At 40.2% G+C, this 23030-nt stretch overlaps 1 protein-coding gene across 2 annotated transcripts in view; it reads right to left on the bottom strand.

The window, feature by feature from the left end:
• Positions 1 to 23030, bottom strand: part of SLAIN1 (SLAIN motif family member 1) — a 53520-nt gene that overhangs the window by 27549 nt on the left and 2941 nt on the right. For both annotated transcript variants that reach the window (XM_075089266.1, XM_075089262.1), the window contains exon 2: positions 22027 to 22166. In XM_075089266.1, coding sequence (XP_074945367.1) covers positions 22027 to 22166 — 140 coding nt within the window. The remainder of the gene's footprint in view (positions 1 to 22026; positions 22167 to 23030) is intronic.

Below are 23030 nucleotides of genomic sequence, written 5' to 3'. Positions count from 1 at the left end.
GTGTTCTGCACACGTGCAGTTGCACAGCAGCCATGCTGAAAAGGAAAATAGCTCTCTTGGGAGTAAAATGCAGAGTCCTGCATGGGAAACAGAATTATTTTGTTAATCACTGGAGAAATTAAAGTGTGTTAGAAGGGAATTCAAAACCCACTCATTTTTTACCATAGATAAGAATATCTAAACCAGCTAAGAAGTATCACCTGTTATCTCCCTCTTAAAAATAGGTACTTAACCTTCACAGAATCATAGAATGGTTCGGGTTGGAAGAGATCTTTAAAGGTCATGTAGTCCAACCCCCTTGCAATGAGCAGGGACATCTCCAACTAGATCACATTGCTCAGAGCCCCATCCAACCTGACCTTGAATGCTTCCAGAGTTAGAGGAGATGAAGGTAGCTCCCACTACTCACTCGATAGTGCCATTGTTGGGACACTCGCTCAAGAAGCAGGAAACATGTTCTCCTACTGCTTACCAGCCTGAAGAGATTTACTTACGTCCCTGGAAAACCCAGAGCTCCTGTAAGAACTTCAGACAGTCTGAGGTAGAAGAGAGGTGCTAGATCCACAACTGCAACCAATGTGGTGGCGCCACCGTGCAGGAACAGGTCTTCAGGTAACTAAGTTTTCAAAGCAAAGACTTAGTAGATACTGTCTTTTAAGCACCTCAAAACACAGGGAGCTTAGAAGAACATACAATCCTTAGGCCTGCTTCACATGGTGAGGCACTGTGAGAAGAGGAGGACTGTTTACACCTTCCAGGGTTTATTTGAACCCAGTGCTTCCAAGATTATAAAACACCTAATTTTTTTTTTTTTTAAATTAAGTTTTTAGGATTTGTTAGTTAGAAGATTACAAGTTCCAGGCCCAAGGCAGAATTGTTTTCAGCTCTAGTAACTGTGAGTAAGAGTATTGAATTGTACTTACAAAGCTGGAAGTTAGTCTAGGGCCTGTACATATTCCCATCTTGTTGAATGCTACTGTACAACAAATGCCTCATCTTTTCAAGCAGCACGCTCTTAGTTCCAGTCTCCCACAGCTGTGGTCATCTCAACAGCTTGCTCCAGCACATACGGTTTCCTAACTACAGCTGTAGCTCCCTCAGCCATCCAGCTAGTGGTAGAAACTTTGTATGATTAATGCACATTTTCAGTCACACTGATTCTGTTCTTGGCTGAAACCATTTCCGTGCACTAACATAACCAGCTCACAAAATGCGCGAGGCTTGTTTGCTGTTTCTGTCCCTTGATTTCTTGGTCAAGACAGGCAAAGCACCCCCTCTTCCCCAGCTGCAATGATAATAGAGAGAAAGCCCCTAAGTCCAGACTGCACAGCTTCCAAGAGTCAGTGAAGAGGGGTCTCCAAGCTACAATTCAGTATACATCCTTACCTTTGAACCTCCATAATTAGACTACAACAACTGAACAAATATATACTTACATTTTTCTTTAGTTTTGGTTTTCTACACAAAATCCTATGGCTTCTCAAGCTCTTAACATAGGTCAGCTAGTGAGAAACTACATAGCAATGAAATGGCTTCAACTGTCTTTTGCAAGAATTAAATTCTCCACAAAATTCTAAGTTTTCACAGTGGTTTTAATAGTCAATATACAGGAGTACCATGTACAGTAAAAAAGAGATTAAACACTTGTCCTACTTTAAAATAATAAGCAGCAATCAACTTCAGCTTCAAATGTCTAATGAAAACAACAGCCTTTATCATTTAGACACAGAGTGGTTGATTAGTAGGAGCTGAGAAAATTAATAAAGATTGCCCACTTTCCTCCAAGCCTGGGAAAACTGAAAAATGTTAGTTTTACAAGTATGTGAGAACTTCAATTTTAAGAGTATGTGAGAACAGGGAGTACCTGAAAAAGTTTGTTTCTCCAGTCACATACAGCAAGTCCTTTTTGAAAAATTATATAAAAAGATCTAATATTATAGTGTGGAATGAGAAAGTAGTTCAGTTGGTATATATTGGTACACAACTGCTTAAATATATAGAGCTGCAACAACTCATATACCTCAAGAGCTGCCTGAGCAAAACTGGCATAGGCCTCTTTTAAAGATGCAGTCAGAAAGCCTGCCTAAGTTGCAGTAGTTTCTAGGACTTTCAGCTAGAACAGCAAAGCTATACAACCAGCAGCGGTGTTTGGCATACTGCAATTGGTGACAAAAATGTAAATCTAAGTAAGATTTAGGAACAACGCACTTTGACTGACATATTCCAGTTGTGCCAATGACTACCTATCCGTGTGAGCAGGGAAGATTTATATATTTTTCAAGCCAGATGCACAACTGCTCTATTTCAATGTAATTCAGTGAAAGGCTGACCTGAACATTGTCTTTGGACACATTACATACTGGGAAAATGACCTCACTGCTTTCCAGCTGCAGTCTGCTGAAGGGCAGAAAGACTCTAACCACCATTCTCTGACCGAATCATTAAAATGATTTTATGACATCCAAGTATTCAAAAGACTAGAAAGGAAATGGAATTGAGAGGTATGAGCTACCTCCTACATAGCGCCTTAGCTATGTGCTTTGGAGGGTTGGGGTTTTTTTGTTTTGGTGTTTTTTTGGGTTTTGTTTGTTTGTTTGTTTTTTTAACTTGCCTCTTCTTTTACAGCAAAATTTTCACTGAACAGCTATATAAACAGACATGCAGGGAGGCTTTGTGAAAGATGTAATTGTGTCAGCCCCATTTTCTTTCTCCATACACAACTCTCCGTGCATGCAGAGGTCCAAAAGCAAATTTTCAGAGCAGAGGTGATAGACAAACTTGCTTCCCAACATCCCTTTCTGAGAAATTGGACAAATATTATGCTGAACTATTAAGCCCTAAGCATGACCTAGGGCCCAAATGTCTGTTGCCTCCCCAGCTCCCATACACAGCAAGTGCCATTTTATGTAAACTGCCAATATGATGCATTTTCATTCCGTTTGGTGGATTCTCAACCAGAACCTATGAGCACACAAGCTCTCACATTTCAGCTAGTTTGAGATACACCTTCCTCAGCAGAAGACTCATTCTCATGTATTACTACATAAGGTAATCTGAAACAAAACATATAGCTCCAGAGTCTTCTACCAAACTATTAGCATTTCATTCATCAAGGAGAGAGTTTACCCATGTTCATTTTAGGAGCCTTCAAATAAAGAATTAGGAGTCTTCCAAAACAAGGAATTCTTACCCAAGTGCAATGTAAATGCAAAGAGACTACAGAAATTCACAGAAGAGGAATCCAAAGGTTAGGAAATCACATCTAAATCAGAATTCACTTCTGGTTCAGTCAGTCTCTGAACTGGAAATACATCTGCGAAGGTGTTGGGACAGGCATGTATGCTCTTTCCTCATGTTCTCAATTTCTTCTAGTAATTATTGATGGTGCTTCTGGACGCAGGATTCTGTGTCAGACAGACACAATAAAGATGTTCTTATGTATAGACATTGATGGCTGACCTAGTCACCACAGGATGCAACATACTCCAAAGAGAAAGGATGGGACACGATTCACCTCACCTCCACTTTAACAGAACATGAGCTGTGCCTGTTTGCCTGCGCTGTCTACAAAGGCAGCCGAGCGTGACTGGCTCGTATCAGAGCCTGTATCAAGATCCCTGCATATATTCAAACAAAATTCACTCTGACAACATTAATTATAGGGAACAATAAACAGACCTTAAAAACAGATTTCAGAGATTGCATTCAGTTTTCCCTTTTTCTAAGCAATTGAAAAAGACAACACTCTTGCAGCACTAGAGCATGGCAATGTTTGTATCTATCCCACTGAAAAAGCTGTGGATATCCAATTAAAGGTATTGAACATCAGTTCCAGTTGAAAGTGGAACCCTTGCTGCCTTCCTACAGGCTAATGCTTTACCCCAATCCTCCCTATACCATCCTCTCGGCTGTACTGGTACAGTGTACCAGCAGGTAAAACTGTCCTTGCAAGACTTCATGCTGAATCAGATCAATCATCTGACCTGTATTAAAAAGACCTTTTTGTTAATTTATTTTTTTAAGCAAGGAAGAGTTCCTCAATCCCCTTTACCAGGAAGATGGAGCCCAGTTGTACCAGGGCATTTAAGGGAGAGATGGAGAAGCAGAAAACAGCAGCAGTAAGGTGGGGCTGCCAAAGACAATGTTACTGCCGAAAGAAATGCTTGTCAAAGAATAGCCTCTACAATATGTCTGAAGGCAGGTGAAATGAACTCAAAGTCTGACACTGAATGTACAGAGCAAAACAACAGCACTTTCATATTTTAACAATTGGCTCTAAAGAGGGATCAAAATGGTAACTACCGTACAATGTCACTCAAAGAGTAAAGATCTATCACCATGATGTGCACACAATGCACATAAAGCCATAGAAACATCTTCAGAGAATCCCAGGTTGGAAGGGACCTCAAGGATCACCTGGTCCAACCTTTTTTGGCAAAAAAGCACGGTCTAGACAATATGGCCTCCCTTCCTCCAACTCTTGCCATGCCGGTCGGGTAGAACTCCTGCCTCAGCCTGTTCTGGCTGTAAATTATCAGATCTCTGGTTAAGCTCCTGTGCTAACTGAGATGGACAAGGAAACCACCGTCTAATAGTCTCAGCTCATAGATCTGAAGGGGGCACAATTCCTGTAGGCACAAATAAAGTTAGAAGTGGAGGTATATCCCTGCCAAACAGAAAGCAGCTTACATTCCCATGTAAAAGGATGAGAGGAAGACTCAACCACAGCAACCTAAGATCATCTTATTCCAAATGTGGTGGATCCATAAAAGACTTGCAGGTTTTTTTATTGCACACAGTAGAGCATAATGTCCAAGAGCCCTACAGAAGCTCTGCAGAGGCTGGTGCATCTACCTAGAGAAAGGTAGGACCGTGGCAAGAAACTAATGTCACCTCCACAATCAGCATAACTTGAAGTATTTGAACAAATAGTTCAAATAACCTTGCAGAAAGCTCCACACCACACTAATTAAAGAGTGGTTGCTCCACTCCTCTAACGTTAAACAGGTGTCTTCACACAGACATTGCTATTGCAGTCTACTGTATAGTAAAGCATTAGATTTAAGCAAAGTAGTGCCAGAAGTTACGGCACACATACCACTTTAACACCATTTGAGCGTCATGATCAGCATGAATCACATTTTACTCACTAACTCCTTAACACTGTCTGCTAATCCAAAGGGGAAACATTTTGGTTGGCACAATTTGTGACAGTTTACATTTTCCTTTATAAATCAGTTCTATCACTGATTACGTGCACTCTAACATTACCGTTGTGGAAGAGACATTCACATTCTGTAACATCACCATAAGCAAAATCAGAAATCTCATTCTCATTGCATAAGCATTGGGAAACTCATCCCAACCTTACTTGAATTCATTACCTTTGGTAACTGCTTTATCTATATTTCAGTGACAGCGTGATACAGCAAAATCCTAGAGAGTACTGTGGAAAGCATATTTTGCAATCACTCAATGCTGGCTTAAATACTCCATTTGCCTCAATACTTGACAAATAGCAAAACCGACCAAATTTTGAACCAACAAATGTATTTTTGCCTTTAAATACTGGCTTTCAGGTCTGAAGCGTCTCCCAGGTCTGAGAAATAGTATGTCTGGGTCTCAGGACACCTCTTCACTGCCTGCTGCTTGCAAAGCCCTGGTAACCTTTGTCTGCCATATAACTCATACCTTTTCCATCCAGTGGACATTTGCTTCACAGACCAGTATGACATATTCTCTCTAGGTCTGAAACATGTCAAGGGAACGTCTGCAGATAAGAAGCAGCAAGGAGTATGCAGCTGCAGGAGTGACCTCCACAGCCTCCATAATTCAGCACTTGCAGCATCCTCATCAGAGACGCTTGCCCAGGATGCAGCTTTTGCCCAGTGAAGCGTTGGTGACCAGCAGTTTGATAGCTACTGTGCTAGATTATTAACACCACAATTCTGTGGAGCATAGCATTAACAAAAATAGAAGGAGGACCTAAATCTGTTTTCTCTGACTCAAAACTGCCATACTCTCATAAGCTATCAGAGATGTGCCTATACTGGAGTGGGAGCAATGACAGATGCTTGTGGAGGCGGAAGGAGGTGCAGTCTTGGCAATGTGACCTGAAATCAGGTTGTTTGTAGGGTTTGTATTTTACAGTTGTTCTTATGCAAAGGTTAGATACAGCTATAGAGTGCTGACCAAATATACACAGTTAATATTTCTTATTTCTGTACAAAATGTATCATTATGTCACTAATTTTCAGGTCTGCTGTAAAGAAACAAAGAAAGTGTAAAGTCTAAAGCCAGGCCCATAATCTAATAAAGATATTAAATGACAATGCTAATTAGACTGCCTTAGCAAGGAAACGAGGCAGAAATTCCTTGTGTCCCAGTGGAAGCACTTGCTGTCCCAGTACCAAATCACAAGGGTGGGTCGTTCTGCTTTAAGACAGACAGTAGTTACCAGAGTACCGATTTTGAAAGACTCTGCAAACCACTTTACAGAAAGGATCTGGGGAGCTGCAGCTCTACAGACCTTCCTGGGCAAGTCCCCTGGGCCATGCTGAACCCTCTAACTCACCACCCTCACTAGCCAAGGTTCTGCATCAATGAAGCTTAATAATGCATGCTGGGATGGGGGGGTTACTTGTAATCTGGGCCCATGATCATAAATTTATGCACTTAAGTCAGCATTTCATCATCCTAAAAAGTATCTGGTAGTAAAGTTCACTTAAGAGAAATCTGGCCTGCCACTTCTTTGGACATGGTCATCTATTATTCAGGAGCAGGCTTTCAAGCTAGTAATCCATCTGGTACACATACTGGGTATGTGACTCTTGTTACAGGTCCTCCTCTTCCCCAGCCACACAGCTCTGTCCCTTGGGGCTACCCTTACATGTGGGGTTTGCCTCAGCATCCAAGGGGAAGGAGAAGTAGTTTCACGTCCCCTATTCACCAAGGGGCTTTGTCCACCCCTGTACAAGTCATGTAGGTGCAGAGACAAACTTTTTTTTTTCAGTTGCAGTAAATGCTGGTAAAAGTAAACTAATTTCTGGGCAGTTCTCTGTCAGATTACTCCTTGAACTACGACTTATGACAATGATACTTTTCTAAGGCATCTCTCTTGCAGTTCAAAGGTACCTGATTCCCCAAACCACTTTACTTCTCACATCCACTCAATTATTTGAATTACTTAACAAAGACTAAGTAAGCCTGTTGGTGCAGGGGTATTTTGCCAACACAACATAGTAGGACCTGTAGTGACTCTTACACCACTGAGGAAAGTTGTTCTCTATGTCAATACTCTACAAGCATCGACATGAACTAACAAAGTTATATCACTAAAAGGAACAACCCTACACATATACCAGGGACTTCTGCTAAAGCAGGTCACAGATTCACATCTTCTCACATTCTTGATGAAGAAAACTACGCTACATTCAGGTCTCCAGCACAGACCTGCCCTTCCTGACACGTGTACAACAGCAAGAATACCCCATGTAGCTCTGTACTGTGTGCCAGAACCCTGTGGTGTCAAACTAAGCTTTGCAGAGTCTTGCGCAAGCAAAATCTTACTATGGGGAAATCAAGCTCCAGCATTTTAAACAGTTTGTACTGATCACTGCCAGCCAAAGCATGAACTTATCGTAGTTTCAGTCATGTGGGAACTAAAATACTGAATCTCAGCTTATCATATTTTTAACCTCAAATATAAAGCAGAAAATTCCTCTCAAAGTGATTTGACATTCATCCCAAAACGCATACAATTAGTAGGCGAAATTCCTTAAGGAACTAACATAAGGACAATAAACAAATACACAATCCACAAGAAAGTCAGTTAAAGACTTCCAGTGATTGCAATAGGTTTTGGATCAACATAGGGTTTTTTCCTACTACATTTCCACTACCATAACTTTTCTACTACTTCTATCTAGTACATGGCATTACAAAAGCTTATCATAAAACCATTTTTTAAATACTATTTATTTAGTTACCTCCCCTCCTACCATAAGACTGGAGACACTTCACTTGATTCTTGTCTCAGGTTAATTTTACAGTGGTGGAAGGCCTGCTTTCAACAGAATTAGTTCCAGTTTACCACAGCATAAGCAAAGGCTGGAAATTAATTTTTTTGGATGAGTAAAAATTTTCACAAAAGCTATGGTATGGGAGCCAATCTGAATTTTAGCCACAGGAGGGGAGAGGTGGAGGAAGAATTTTTTGTAAAATGCAGCACCTCCTCCACCCTCGACTAATTTTCAATGTTCAGATTTGACCTCCAGTCCTACTAAACCAACTATGCTCCTCTCTGTTCCTCCCTGTCAATGGAGGAAGACAGATCTCATGCTCTGGAGATGTCTCTGTTTTTCAGTTAGTCCCTTACTTCAAGCCTGAAGTTTAGGATGACTTAAACAAAGTAGTATGAACCTTATCTTGAAGGCACTTACAGCATGTTTAACACAGAGACATATATGGTAGCTAGAGATGATGTGAGCTGAAAGTTGAAATATGATGAGTATCATGACATTCATTCAAGCTGGATCCAAATGACAGCTATACTGATGTATATCATCCCTGTGGCACTGCACTGCAGTGCGTGGATGCATTGGAGCTAGGCTGTTTGATGCACCTCTGACAGTGTAGACAGGTTGTATGCATTGACAGGATCAACTCTTAGGGTCTACTTATGTTTTGATAACACAACAATGAGGGGTGAGGTCTTCTGTGTGCCTGTATGTGCTCCATATACAAGCTCACCCTTCAAGGCTACTAAGAACATGAGAAGCTTTTATCTTGTCAGCAAGCTGCTTTCTACATAGCAAAAAAGTATAGGTCTTGTATATTTTCTTAACTTCACTCTGAGAAGGAGGCCTGTTTTCAAAACCAGTTAAACTAATATGGCTTTTTTTGTGCAGAAAAAAAATCCCCCTAATCTCTTGCAACTGTACATTAGACGTCTCCAGTTTAATCAGCCAAAAGGAGTTTTAAAACCCCAATGATAGCAGTGCATCCACTCTTTCGGAAATGCTGCTTTCATCCCTCAGAGAACAACAGCTGCTTTGTGATCTCTTGAGTCTTTGTGTCTTTGTACTGGTAGATCTAAGATCGTCAGTGCCATCATATTTATCTTCCTGTGCATTCAGTACAGAAGCTGAGTCATTGCAATCACAGCAGTCCCACACAACTCTGCTGGACAGGCTCCCTTTCTGCAGCTTTGGTCTCTGGAGTTGAAAAAAAGACTTGAGAAGACAGTAGTAAAAGTGCTATTCCAGAAAACAAAATAAAACAAAACAAAACACCAAAACCAAACAAAACATTACATCAACTAAAACTCTTCACAAATACATAATTATTAGGCAAACATTCAACCACAGTGTAAACACCCACCACCCACCCACCCCCATTTTTAAAAGCATGTTGAAAGGATTATTTTATGGAATAAACTGGATTTTTAAAATATAGATTTCAAGCAGGACTCAGCTGCCAGTCACAAAACAGAGGAAGTTGAAGCAGCGCCTCCATACTTTCACTCTAAGTCCACACTTAGGGGATTCCTCTAGGACAAAGAGCAAGGCTACCTATCTCGTCTCTGCTTAAGAGGTACTAGTTCAACTCCTCTTGCAGATCAGAGCTCAGCTACTACACAGGGTACTTTCACACCCTTCTGCTGAAGATGTCCAATGAATAGACTAAAGGAATAAGACTAGAGGAAAAAAAAAAGCCAACAAACAAAACAAGAACAAAAGACTTATCTAGTGGTTCGTACACTACTTCAGGTAAGGTAGCTAGGGTTTTGCTCCAGTTAATGTAAGAGAACTTCATTGCTATGTGGCACGCAGGATGTACAACAGTTCTCCTAAATGGAGATGTACTGTACTGCTAAACAGATACGCTAACAGCAATTCGAATCAAAGATGTAAATTTTTTCTCAGGCGAACTGGCTGCAGGAAAAATATGGCTAATTACATTTCCTAATTTAAAATTTCTGGTAGCATACACAATTCTTTTTTCTTTTGTACATTGCCATCTGCAGCAGAGGTAAGCATAACAGGTAAGGAACCCCTTCTTGAATAACAGAATCATAGAAGGACAATTTCCCATCTTTCTCTTAACAGTACAGGATAATAATTACATATCAGGTAGAATCCAAATATGTGTGTCTGCTGTGACATAACTTCCTTGATCATTTACCATTACATGAAAAAGATTAAGGAATTCAAACATTGACCCTAAACTACATTTTTTCTAACCTTACTGTTTAGTTCGGAATTTCCCCTACGTCCAAGAAAGACCGTTAAACACATTATAGCTTCCCCTACAACCGTATCTTCCTGCCATCTTTATTCACAGGTTAAACCTCTGCCAGGAAGGTTTAGCAAGGGAGCTTCTCCATCTACAGTTTCTGACTCTGACACCTTCTTCCAAGATGCCACACTCCTTTTCCTTTGCACAGGTACACCAGCTGCCTATACTGAATCAGGCTGGAAAAGCTAAAAGTTAGGCTCAAATCAAGGTCAAAAGCAGCACTACCCTCCAGGACCCCTGTGGCTTTTGGATAAATATAGCAGGTGTCACAGTTATGTGCTTATTATGAGAAAGTGTTAACACTATTGCCCAAAGCAGAAAAAAAGACACAAACCCCTTCAAACATAAAAGACACTGTAAAATAGGGTTTTCATACTTCTAGAATGCCAAACTGGAGAAAAAATCATGGTAGTTTAGAATTAAGAAAAGATCTGATAGAGGTTTAAGTGACTGCCAAGTATAATAGAGTTCTGACAACAAAGTATTAAGAATAGATCCTCCCATGCAGAATTAAGATTCAACACCTAGAGTCGCATTAAGAAGAATTAGACCTTTCTAGAAAAATGGGTAAAATAACACATATCTATTTGATACAGATACCCATTACCATTACTGTCACAGGGGTCAGGGCTTCCTCAATGACAATTTTTAGCTTAGAGAGACTAGTCTCTTCAGACCCCCTACAGAAAGATTGGTTTCTCCTGGCACTGACTCAGAGCAGAGTCCTAAATTTAAGCTCCTCGGGGCTGATGTCACACGTCTCAAGAGAGACTCCCTATGTAAACTTCACCTTGCGAGTACCTCCCAGAAGTACCTATACTGCAGCAAGACCCGTACACGCATTTAGGAAAGAGTCAATCCTTGCTCCTTGCAAACAAGTAATGTAGGTATAAGCTGACAGAGGAGTATAACATTATCAACCAAGAGTACAGTACAACAAGGCAAGCATAAGAATGGCACAATAGACATGAGTCAAAGCACTGAAGTTGCAGAAGCACTATCAATAGGTTGGATATTAGGAAAAGGCTCTTCACCCAGAGGGTGGCGGAGCACTGGAACAGGCTCCCCTGGGAGGCAGTCACCGCGCCAAGCCTGACGCTATTCAGGAAGCACTTGCACAACACCCTCAGAGATACGGTGTTAATTGGGGTTGTCTTGTGCAGGGACAGGAGTTGGACTTGATGATCCTTGTGGATCCCTTCCAACTCAGGGCATTCTATGAATACAATTATTACACTGCCACAACATCCTTTTTACCCTGAAAAGGTAAGACTTGGGCAAAGGCACTCTACAGTATCTTTTAAGCATTTCCATGACCAAAACCTGTCATGTCCACAATAAGCAGAAATGGACTTGGACAACAAAGTTTGAGATATTTCTTCAAGCTTAAAACCCATTTGTTTCTTCCAAGTAATTACCTCAGATTTATCAGCACCCACATAGGCCAAAACCAACAAAGTTGGTTTTGGACCAAGTCCAACACAACAAGAACATATGTGCCTACTTACAAACTGATTTTTAAAAAAATCTGTACATAAAGATCCATTTGTGATTATTTCATACCCACTGTTTCAAAAGATGTTAAGAAACAACAAGGAGGTGCTCTTAACGTTGGCTGTATGACTGCAACACATGGAGCAGAAATGACAAAAAAGAAAACTGGTGACACTACAGAGGAGCAGGCTGAAGCAATGATTCCCTCCATCACTCCATATTGTCCTATTTCATGCTGGCCTACAAATTGCTCTCTCCCCTGCCTTTCCAACAGGTTGGGAAGAAGAACAAAGAGCATTGAGGTGGTCTGCTAGTGTTTCACAGAACTAATTGAGGGACATGGTGGATTCCTAGGTAGAAAGGACTTTAAGGCGCTAGGATGTTGAGCCCCAGTACTCTGTATTTGCAGGCAATAACATAACAGATGAGGAAGTTGCTCTCACCCACACACCACAGGCCACAAATCCTTCCCTGCACTCATAAAAGACTTGAGACATGTTATGGAGAACCTTAAGCGATAATACTCAATCCTACTCTTTTAGTAAGGCTATACTGTGGTAGTACCTTGAGGCCAATGAAATTGGAATTACATTATATGAGCCACTCCTGAAGAATAAAACAAATGACAGCCCCTAGTCCTAACAGCTTACTTTCATTTCTGACACAAATCTTTACATGGCTGTCAAGTGATTTTAAAAGAAGTAGCAAGCAGTTAATGCTACTTGAATTCCATTCACATGCTAAAAATATGCAAGTGCAAGTTATCTTGCACAACTTATTTTCTTGTGTGCTGATAACTTTTCAATGACATGATAGCATCAATACAAACCACATACAGAATTTCTTCATACATAAAAAGCAATTCTAAACAGAAGACAATACAACAAATACATACTACTGTATGATGGATGCAAAACCTTAAGAGCCATATGCCAACATGCTAATAATTTAAGAGCTATAGCCTGAAGCTACATCCAGAATTCATTAGAAAAGAATTACAAATTTTCTTTCCAAAACCCTTAAAGTACTTCCAACGAATTAACAGCTAACCTATTAAAGTCACCTGCAACGTTAATACACGTACTGTTGAAGAGATCAAGTTCATTACCAATAAAAACAAGGCTTATTAAAAACACAACCACACTAACACATGTATCTCTAGAGACAAAAAGAAATGAACTTTCTCTCATAGGATTGTTTCAGGAATTCATCATTATACCACAGACCTTTCCTCCAAGTGTCTACAATGTCCACAAGCAGGTTTTGCATCTCAGCTCCAGTTACAGTCAGTGGAGAACTATAGCACAATTCAGCTGCCTACATGCAGGCAACTCGTGTCATTTAGACAATTGGTCAATGCATTTCAAAGGCATCAGTGCCGTCTACAGGGACAACCAAACCTAGTCCTGTCTTTCTATTGGCTGTAATAGGAATTTAAATACTGTTTGTTGAAGCCAGGAAATGGCTTGTCCTCCTTGGCCGGATGTGAAGGTAACTGCACATAACATAAGAACTAGAGGACCAGACACAAGACATTGGTCAACACAAGGAAATGGGTGTCAAGCTCCCAAAAGTGACCACACAAGATGGCTGGGTCCCACAGGGGGTTGAGAGGGGTTCCATAAGAAACAGCTGAACATCACAGGCAGCTGAATGGGAACACCAGGGACCTTTTGGGGCAGAGTCCTGCAATGTCAGCAGTGCCTTGGCAACCCCATCCATAACACCATTTAAAGCTGAGATAGCTTAAGTAACAACACCAGAAATACCAAATCTGAGCACAGATGTAGCAAAACCAGGAACAATGGGCAAAAGGAATCAGGGACACGTTTCTTATTCAGGAGGAGAAAAGGACAAAGAAGGCGAGGAAACACAATGAGTGGGCAAGGAATATGCATGGGAAATTAAGAGAAGGGGGATGAGAGGCACTGGCCATCCGGAAAAAAGCTGCTGGTCAGCCTACTGGTCTGAGCCAGCCCTGTGCCTAATTAGTCTCTTCCTACTTCTTACTGAACCGTTCTCCTAACTATTCCTCTGTGCAAAGGGTGTCCTGGTGTCTCTGTGCCATGTGTATGAGAGACATTCCAGAAAACTTCAAACCACACTAGCCAGCGAGCAGGATGCAAGGTCTGTGAACCCGCTATCAAGCAACTACAGGTCTACAGGCTTGACACTGGAAGGACTTTTGGTCTAGGACAGTGAGCAGATGGGTCCATATGAGTATGCAGGTGAGGTGCCAGCAAACATCAGACTAGCCAGTGCATAAGACTGGAGGTTTGGGGTCTGGATACCACAGGGACAACAGGTCTAGGGGTCAGCTACCAGAGAGTGGAGGTCTGGGGTCTGACACTTGAGGGACCGTAGGTCTGGGCAGGTACACGGGGAGTGCATGTACGAGTGCAGGTGTGAGATCTGCCATCAAGGCTCAGCCTTACAACTGGTTGGACCTGGGAATAGGGAAGCGCAGCAGCACCTAGCAGACTGAAAAGCAAGAGTCTCCTGGGTCTGAGATTCCAACAACTTCAGCTCTGAAGAAAAGGATCAGTGAACTCCCTTTTGTCTTGAAGGCCACCAGATTTGGCCACTGTGAACATACCTCAAATGTTTAGACAGCTTCATTTAAACACCTAGAGTCTGGAGCAGAGCTCACCCTTCAGCACAAAACAGCAGGGACACGATTCAGTTGTCTAATATCAGAATGTAATAGCATTTGAGGTGCTCCAGCTGGTTCAAATGAATGAGGTTGTTGTGCAGCTCCTGTATTATACCCTCCTGCCCCATGTGGATATCTCAAGGACCCAACGGCATGTCAAATTATACTTGGCACCTTCGTTAAGATAAACGAATCATGACCAAAGTGACTGCTGTTAATTTAGGCATACCAGACACATGCCTAAAATTAAGTAGAATAAAGCTGGGCCATACCACATTCCATGAATTCACATCATAAATGCTTGAGACCCAAGGACAGGGTACGTACAGTCAGATACAACAGAAACAGCTTCGTGTCTGGCTCTGGTAACTGAGATGCAAAAAACCTTTCCAGGGTTGACTCAATCACCCAGATTTGCCTCTGTGATTCAGATGCAACACAAATCAATACCCCATGTATCTCAGTTAAGACCAGCAGACACATACTATTGCATTTACACCAACTACTTCACCAGTGTATGGACTCTGGCACAAAATTGTTGTGCCTAAGTATTACAAAAAAATTCACATCAGCTACTAGTATGTGAAAACACACAAAAAAGAAACCCCAAGTCTCCTCTTTGTCTCCATTCTAGAGACTGAACTTAGGCATCTAAACAAATGATTATGAGCAAGATCTGAAGTGCCATGACTGAAGAAATAGAAGACAATGAGACCTCTGAATGAAAGGCATCACGGCTTAGTAACCCCCCAAAAGTGAATATTCCACAAGAAAATATTTTCTGTAATCATAAATTTTACCAATATATCCCATCTAGAAGTAAAATTAAGAAAATAATATTTTAGGGGAGATTAATGAAAGAAAATTATATGACTGACTTGGGAATTTGATTTTTATAAACTCCTATGTCTCTGTCATTCATACTAACTTATCCTCTGCCCTGCAACATAAAAAAGATCAAGCAAATCTGTGAATGTCAAGGCCTCACAAGTGTTCAGAGTAGAGCTTACTAACTACATTTCATTATCAGGTAGAGTTAAAAAAGTTTTATTCTATTACAAGAACTTTTGCACGATCCCTAGGTAAAAGCAAATCACTGGTGTAAATGCTGTATTTCGACAGAATATGAGCAGAGGTATGCTGGATGTGGAACACCTGGTAAAGCAAGTACAAATAATCAACTTCTTTCTAATATATTAAAATGCAAGGTCAGCTGCCAAGGTGAAAGGCATATTTACAGGGTTACAGACTATATCCCAGAAGTGACCAACAAAAAGATACTGAGGGGCCATGGCATGAAACAGTCTGAACAGAAGCTTCCTAAAAGATGCAATGCTTTGAAGACAAGAACCAAAGTGCTTCCAGAAAGTGAAAATACAGAAAAAAAGCCCATCATTTTAGTAAAGACGCAGTGCTACCTCTATAGACCACAGGGGGGAGGCTCATCTACATTCTGAAATATTCCTACCTCTCTTCTGCAGACATCAAAAATAAGCAGTGAAAGAAAGTCAGCATGTAAGACAAAAGCTATGACAATAATTTGGGGACTAGCAACCAATGAGCAAGACACCTAGACTACCAGGAGCAAAAATTAAATGACAGCTTCCAGGACAGCTCAGTTTTGAAAAGATCCTCTTTTCCATGGAAAAAATACCTTCAGAGGGTAAGCTTTCAAGCACCCCCAGATCCATTAATAAAACCTAGGTTTATTTTTAGTTTCTGTCCAGGAAAGTAGTTGTATACTTTGGAAACAAAACCAGTGATTAGTACTCATGCTGGATAACAATAACTGTGCCCATATTTTTAGCATAACTGCCAGGGTTGATACTACTATTATTGCTTTTAGACATATGCTGCATTACAGAGTTTGAGCTTATATTGCAAGCATAAGTTATTCTTATTTTAAATAAGCCTACTGAAATCCTCACGTAAAACTTGACAATGTTTCCAGCTGTTTAACGACCCACGATGACCTGATAATCCCAGCTCAGTAACTAGCACGGATTAATAGAACATTTACCCATCCCGTTTTAGGATGTATCTTCTCAACTGAGGTAAGATCCAACACCACCTCTCTACAAACTTTTACACAGACTTCAGAATTCAGCATCTTCTTGTAAATATCATGACAACCAGAAATCAATTCTAAGAAAATATTTAATTATGAGCTGTACAACAATCAATCCCAAAATACGAAACTGAATTCTTATACAGTAAGCTTATTATAATTTAATAAAAAGTAGAAGTCCTATCTAAGAGACATATTAAAAAGTGAAGCATGTGATCATCTATGCATTTGATGCCATAAGGACTTTCAGGCAAACACTTCTATCCTGAAGTGTACTTGCAGAGTAGAAATGTTTCAGTGCTAGAGAGAAATATTCTGTTTGAAATGCAAGCACACGCTTCTAAGCGAAATACCAAACCCAAGTTTTTCTGCAATTGAAATACACAAATCAACCTCAGCCACTGTGTTAGAAAATCCAGCGACAGCAGCATTTGCAAAACCTCTAAGAACTGCTTGGAAATGTTCAACTGTTACAACAGGCTACATAAATAAATGAAATCTAATAGGAAATAACTCCTGTGCATGTATATGTGCGCTCTGAGCACTAAGCTTGTACTGCAGCAGAAGAGTGCCATACATCCTGTCCTCTGAGAAGCCACATTCCCTGAAAGGTGCTCAGATGCTGACAAGAGTTACTGTTGCTTATTACCTTTTATTATCAGAAGCATATACAGAAAGGAACCAAATCAGTCATGCCACTTCTTTCATTCCTCCTAGAGCTTTAGAAACATAATTTATGATGGAAACAACAATCCAATCATTTGCAAGCTTCAGCACGTTATCATTTGCTACCCCAAAAGCATTTTACATAAAACTTTAATCTCCATTACATACGAAAAATAAGGATGAGAAAGCTGTGTCAAATCTTATTAATCCAGTCCTGAGTGCTAGAACATACATCTCTGAAGCATCAATGGACAGCAAATAAACTTAAACCTATTTTAGAATAATAAAAAAATCCCACCCTGCACTGGGTGCAGCACTGGATCCAGCTCAAGCATACAAAATAAAAGCTTTTTTCCATTTACAGTATTTTCTGTTTGCTTCTGCTGTTAACAGACTACAGTGTAAAAGCTCCCTATGACAGCAATTCTGAGCTGATGAAATGTATTTTATATCATGAAGACTCCAAACTAAATGACTTCACTACGAACACTTGGGAAGGAGAAGCAAATTAGGAGAATGGGACAGAACCTAGCCTCTTTCTGTGTAAGCAACAAGTTCCACATCCAGGTAAAAACCTTCTGCCTGGGATCCTACCGGCTGTAAGATTTTTTTATTTGTTACAGGTAAAAAGAATATAGTACTGTCAAATTAAATCCCCTCCCCCCTTTTTTTTTCTTCTGGATATATGTTTGGACATCAAACTTAACTGACATGTGACATGGGGATCCAGCACAATAAAAGCTAAAATTTCACTGATGAGATTCTTGGGTTTTGTGAAATCATAAGCAACTGAAGAGAAACTACTATAGATTCTACTTTACAACATAGCTTGTCATCCACAGGTGACATAAAAGCATTCTTCCTGAAGCACTTTACTCATTTTAAGAAACGAAGCAGAGTTTTATCTCAAGACTATACATTACTGCAGCCAATTGCAAAACCTACAGACTTCTGTTGCCTACTCTTTTTAAACATCTGAAGCAGCATTTCTGAATAAGAACTCATCTAAGCCAAATTCTGAATCTAGCCAATACTTCATACTCTCCAAGAAAGAAGAGTTTTCTGTCTGGAAGGCTGAATTGGATGAGATATGCTTTGAAGCCCTGTATAAAAGCTGAGCTCCTACAAACGGGCTCCTTGGTAAGCCTCTTAACTCCTCAGTTTATCCACCCACCTGCTCCACAGCATTTTACAGAAGCAAAGCTACAGAAGGTAACTTCAGCCAGGGTGTCAATCAACACCATCTCATCTATTTCAGAGGAGTTATACCCATCTGCACCAGCAAAGTAGTTTACATGTCAAATCTCTCTGCTCGCTAGGCTTAATACTGACATGTTCCAACCTCTCCAAGTACTACCAAGAAAATACAGAAGCAGTCCCGCCACACGGTTAAGACTGCGATGTGGCCCTGCTGATTTGAATGAATCTAAAGAAATAAAACAAACTGCAAGATTAAAAACTGAAGGGAGAGGGAGCTTACCCTACAGTAGAACCGCTGTAAACAAAACAAACCAGAAAGGTTTCAAACAAAAGATGAATAAAGAAGAGCGAAAACAAAGAAGTGATCCAGGTCAGGCCATAGAAAATAAAAACGAAACCCAACCAAACAAATCTTACCTCAACACTAGAATTGCTCATGGAAAACAGGAACAATTCCAAGCAAAGATCTTATCATAGCAGGTTACATTTAACTTTCATCCTCCTTAAAGCTAGCATGCCTATTCCACTGAAACAGGACTTGTAATAAGCCTCGTTCATTACAAACTCGATAAAAGCTTCACGTACACCGCGGCAGACCAGAGGAACGTTGAGGAGCTTGTTCAAGTTCTCACAGCGGTTCACAGAAGAACCACTGTGCTTATACCCTTAAAGATTTATTCCAAGATTAAATCGTACTGCCATCATGAAATACTTAAACGAGTCATTTTCGGTAGAAAAGAAACAGGCTGGTGAGCACAACAAGGTGAAAGGTAAACTAGCATCATTTGAGCGATTCTCCAGCCTGAAAGACCAAGTAGTCATTGTATTACTTCATTGCCTAGGACTGCTTTGGCAGAAATCTCTCACAAGACCTTCAGTCTTGTTATGAGCTATTCTAATATGCTGGGGTATTTCAGACAACAAATGAATACTTTTATGAATGTAAGGATTTATGTAATAAGAAAAATTACCTCAGCAGCAATAAATGAGCACAGGTTTAAAAATCATAGAAGAGAGGAGGAATTAGTTAAAAGTCAGAAAAACAGCCTGACAAAATTTTACTTCTTTTGGCTCACAGCTCTTCCCTCTGCGTGCATTCATTCAGATATGCTGACTTTGCAGACAAAAGTAAATTTTTACTGCTTTTTATTTCTATGTGTACTACAGTGCCTAAAGAGCTATTACCATCTAAACTGGATTAATTTTTGGCTAATGAACCATGGACAAAATTATTAAGCGAATTGTACCTATAAGCCATTTCAGAAATCACAGATTGGTACATTATACATGTTTTTTGACTACACATTTAATAATTCTCAAGTACATCAGTGTTACCATTGACCCATTGCCAAACAGAAAAGGCACGAATTGATTTCAAAATCCCTCTAAAATGCTCTTTCAAGGCATATGACTAAAGAGGGAAAACACTGTTCAACTTACAAGTACAAAGTTTGAAACTTTAGTACTGGAAAAGAAGAATGCCATTTATACTGAGTCACTTTTGAAATTAGCATAAAATTATATATACATATTTACACGCACTTACTTACTGATAGAGCATACTGCAAAACAAAACCCAGGAAAGTCAGATTACAGGAAGTTTCTTGTACTTTAAAACAGAATTATTAGATTGTTACAACAATCTCATTCCTGGTTTCAAAACTGAAGAAGAAATAAATATTGTGATACCAACTTCTACAAGGTTAGGGTAAGAAATAAGACATTTGCTTAGTATGCAATCTTTGTAAAGGTACAGGTGATAAAAAGAAAATCTTGATCAATACAAAAGTTAATCAAGTCTGTATTATTAATTAAAAATAATTTTAGCATAAAATTGCTGCAGTAGAAACACAAGCCCATTCCATCCTTGAACATACTGCTCCCATAATGGGTTTTATATGCTGCATGTAATTTCCCAGAAACTTTCTACAGAACCCAGGAAATTCATGAACCCATCACCACAAGTAGAACATATGGATCAAAGCAACTCATTGTCAACATAACTCTGCGTGACATATGTCACTCGCTGTGACTTCCGCACAGAGAGAGACTGAACTGATAACCACAGAGCGATTTAAATTTGCAACAATAAATTTACCTTTCTAATGTCTTCATTGCCTATTAAATTTAAATAATACCTCGTAAGGGAAAAATAGGTCACACATTCCTCTGGCTTGTTTCTACATTCACATTACGGACTTGATTCAGTTGCCCATACCTAGGTGCGCTGGCCCATTTGAGCGGCCCTTGGGAGGCCAAGATATCACCAAAGGAATGGCAGATAGGGCACAGGACCTATGGAAGGCCTGTATCTGCCCTGAGTGGAAGTGGGAGGTCAGCCAGGGTAACCGAGCACGTCTCGAATGGCACTACAAGGGGCAATCTCAGTGGAGCCTCTGCACTGGGATTCGGTGCCAGGCCAGGACACCCTACACCACAAGGATGTGCCTTCAGATGACCAGGTGGGAGTTGGGTGCCAAGCACCCATTACTGACAGTGGCTTCAGGAGAGCTATTAACTTCATCCATAAGGCCAACATCTCATCACCTGAGCAGCTCCCCTGATTCCTGTGACTCTATGGACAAAACTGCCATTGACACTCATAGGTACCACAGTTTGGTCCACCTAACTTTAGGCATGTGAGCGCAACTGCATATTGCTAGCATAATAACCGCTGTATGATCTTTTATAGTGAATGCAAAGAGACAGGTGCCTTCAGAGACTGATTCAGTTAAATGCCTGGTTTTGGATAAGGCTAATCCACAACTACCCATATCCTCCAAAGCATGCAAGTACAGGCTCAATCTTTCTTAATGACAGCTGTAGCTAGCTTATGCAACCATATGCTCATATTGTCATTAGCTTAATTTCTTTCTCCTGTCATCTTCCTATATTGTTCATTTGCATCTTCTTTCGTAGCGAGTTACAAATCCTAAGAGGGTATTTCCTACCTTAAACACTCTCTTCAACAACGCTTGTTACAATCGTAAGGGGACCCTACATGGTAAAAAAAGTACAAATAATGGTGGCTGATATTTATTTAGAACAAAATTTAGCACACCCAGATATAACTCTACAAGTTCACTGGCACCAAAAAGCCATCAGTTTGATCCCAGTGCTTGAGGCTAAACAGAGCCCAACAAAGCAGCGCTAGCAGTCAAGTTAGCGCTCTTCTTGGTCTGTCCAATACTTAACAAAGTCCCAATACTACATTGGATGTGGGCAAATACACCTTCAAAAATCTATAGCACCATGATAATTTTGGCTTTACAAAAAATCCACTGTTTTTCAAATCTTAATAGAGATACCAAGAGTAAAGTTAGCATCAGTTTTCTTGCCAAGAGGTCCACTATTTTAAGCCATGGATAAAAGTTGCCAAATTTAAAAATCACGAATTATGCAGAGGAAGAAAAGGATAATGAAGGAGGAGAAGACTTAAAATAAAAAGAAAAGCATGATCAAAAAAACAAACAAGCAAACAACAAATAGCATTTATGTAGTAGAGGAAGTCTTGCAGTCATAGGAAAAAAACCTGCATGTCTGCCATTCATAAAACTTGCTAAATTGTGGAAAATCCAACACCTGAGTGAAATGCCAGACCAAAAATGCCAACTTACTAGTAAAGAAATTCAAAGAATAAGATTACCTTGTTCCAGTCTAAAGCATAGGGAACGTTTTGCAGCCTCTATCTCAGGACTTGGATGATCCAGAACACGCCTGCACCACTGCAGAGGACTCAGTGATTTCTCTTGAGGAGTGTGAGTCTTGGTAGGCAAAACATACAACCTTAACCAAAACACACAGAAATATCAGCAAGATATGCAATGCTTAAAAGTTTACTTCTGCATTCTCAATTTCCTACCCACTAATAACGTACAACAGCGGAATGCCCTGCAATATGATATTCTAATAACAAAAGAAATCACTAAGTAGAAGAGTTTACATTAGTTTTCTTCCCTCCTCAGAAAAGTAGGTGGCAAAATATGAACTCTACAGGTCTGGAATGTAAAATCAAAGTTCAAGGAGACTTCTCATAAAAATTTTGCATTTCATCATTACCACAGGCTGAATTTCAGCACCGCCCGAAGTTCAAATGCGTTAGGAGCTGTACACACACCAAAGACACTATCAGTTTTCCCTGTTATATTTATCTGTACTGGAAATTAGATAATTCCAGTATTTGATTTTACATTTAAATCACAATTTCACTGTTATCTACTCCATTCTTTTATCTATAACAACTTAATTTGTCAGAATGGTGATTATAATCTCATTTTCACACACAGTATCTTCTCCCAGATGAACCAAATGTTGCACAAGTCAGATTCTTAAAGATTAGAAAACATTTGCTAAGAAACAGTGGAAACCCAGTGTCGATATTAAATTCCAGCAGAAAAAAAAATGCCGGAAAAGCTAGTGTATATGCATTATTCTCAGGTGAGAGTAGCCACATTAGGAAGTCAGGTATCAAAGCAGGTTTCATGGGGAAATTCTTGAAGCTGGGATCTGTGTTGCTGCTGCGGCCCTTGCAGATTAGCAGACACAAGCAGATGCCCGTTCACCTGGGAGAGTGCAGATCTCCCAGGAAGGGAACTATTCTTGGCCGCTGGAGACGGCTCACAGCTCCTTGGCTTGACCAATTCTGATCGA

Source organism: Phalacrocorax aristotelis, chromosome 1 (genome assembly GCF_949628215.1).
Source record: "Phalacrocorax aristotelis chromosome 1, bGulAri2.1, whole genome shotgun sequence".
In the NCBI taxonomy this organism is placed as follows: Eukaryota; Metazoa; Chordata; class Aves; order Suliformes; family Phalacrocoracidae; genus Phalacrocorax; species Phalacrocorax aristotelis.
The sequence above is the reverse complement of the archived record's forward strand: the minus strand, read 5'-3'. Positions and strand labels throughout refer to the sequence as shown.